A 1,807-nucleotide genomic window follows, 5' to 3' on the forward strand; every position below is an offset into this window, starting at 1 on the left:
AAATGACCCAAAAATGACCCAAAAACTGAGTCAAAATTGACCCAAAATTGAGTCAAAATTGAGCCAAAAATGACTCAAAACTGCCCCAAAATGACCCCAAAATGACTCAAAAATGACCCAAAAACTGAGTCAAAATTGAGCCAAAACCTGACCCAAAATTGACCCAAAAAATGAGTCAAAACTGACACAAAATTGAGTCAAAACTGACCCAAAAATTACTCAAAAATGACCCAAAATTGAGTCAAAATTGGCCCAAAAACTGAGTCAAGACTGACCCAAAATTGAGTCAAAATTGACCTAAAAATGCCCCAAAAATAACCCAAAATGACCCAAAACTGCCCCAAAATGACCCAAAACTGTCCCAAAAATGACCGAAAAACTGAGTCAAAACTGACCCAAAATTGAGTCAAAATTGACCCAAAAATGACCTAAAAATGACCCAAAAATGCCCTAAAAATGCCCCAAAATGACCCAAAATTGACCCAAAATTACCCCAAAATTACCCAAAAAATTACACAAATGACCCAAATTGCCCCAAAATGCCCCAAAATCCCCTGGAAATGACTCACCCGAGCGGGGGGTCCCAGGTTGTAGCAGGAGGGGCACCCGTAGGCCACGAGGAGCCCCTGGAGCCCCAGGGCCAGGAAGGACACGATCGAGGCCACCACGGCCAAGCCCAGGGCGGCTCGAGCCTGGGGGGGGGAAAACTGGGTCTAAACTGGGCCAAACTGGGCCAAACTGGGAGAAAATCCACCTAAAGTTGGGCTAAAATTGGCTAAAAAACTGAGTCAGAATTGGCTCAAAAACTGAGTCAAAATTGACCTAAAATTGGCCCAAAAACTGAGTCAAAACTGGTCCAAAATTTACCTAAAATTGACCCAAAATTGTCCTAAAAATTGACCCAAAATTGACCCAAAACTGAGTCAAAACTGGCCCAAAAATTGACCTAAAATTGGCCCAAAACCTGAGTCAAAATTGACCCAAAATTGACCCAAAACTGAACCAGAACTGGCCCAAAACTGGCCCCAAACTGAGTCAAAACAGACCTAAAATTGACCTAAAATTGACCCAAAAACTGAGTCAAAATTGACCTAAAATTGACCCAAAACTGAGCCAGAACTGGCCCAAAAACTGAGTCAAAATTGACCCAAAACTGAGTCAAAACTGACCCAAAAATTGAGTCAAAACTGACCCAAAAACTGAGTCAAAATTGACCCAAAACTGTCCTAAAAATTGATCCAAAATTGAGCCAAAACTGACCCAAAATCGACCCAAAATTGACTCAAAATTGACCTAAAATTGACTCAAAATTGACCAATAATTGACCCCAAAACAGACCTAAAATTGACCCAAAAACTGACCCAAAATTGACTCAAAATTAACCCCAAAATCGACCAATAATTGACCCCAAAACTGACCCAAAATCAACTCAAAATTGACCCAAAATTGACTCAAAATTGACCCAAAATTGACCAATAATTGACCCCAAAATCGACCTAAAATTGACCCAAAACTGACCCAAAATTGACCCAAAATCGACCAATAATTGACCCAAAATTGACCCAAAATTGACCCAAAATCCCCCAAAATCCCCAAAATTCCCCAAAATGCCCAAAAAGCCCCAAAGTGCCCCAAACTCACCCTCCCCTTGGAGGGTCCCTGGGCCGTCGCCGCCAACGTCGCCCCCGAAACGATCAACTGGGAGGGCACCAGTGCTCCCAGTTAGATCCCAGTTGGCTCCCAGTTGCTCCCAGTAGAGCTTTGGGGGCCTCCCAGTAAGAGTTCGGGGATTCCCAGTTGGGTTTTG

General features: G+C 42.8%; 1 protein-coding gene across 1 annotated transcript in view; it reads right to left on the minus strand.

Moving 5' to 3' along the window:
- LOC113960988 overlaps positions 1 to 1,807 on the minus strand; it is a 5,006-nt gene that overhangs the window by 1,284 nt on the left and 1,915 nt on the right. Inside the window, exons 3-4 of the mRNA XM_027670953.1 lie at positions 1,642 to 1,698; positions 575 to 692 (exon numbers count right to left, since the gene is read on the minus strand). Of these exons, the coding sequence (XP_027526754.1) occupies positions 575 to 692; positions 1,642 to 1,698 (175 nt within the window). The remainder of the gene's footprint in view (positions 1 to 574; positions 693 to 1,641; positions 1,699 to 1,807) is intronic.

This window comes from Neopelma chrysocephalum, unplaced genomic scaffold (assembly GCF_003984885.1).
Source record: "Neopelma chrysocephalum unplaced genomic scaffold, ASM398488v2 Primary Assembly neopelma1_97005, whole genome shotgun sequence".
Taxonomy (NCBI): Eukaryota; Metazoa; Chordata; class Aves; order Passeriformes; family Pipridae; genus Neopelma; species Neopelma chrysocephalum.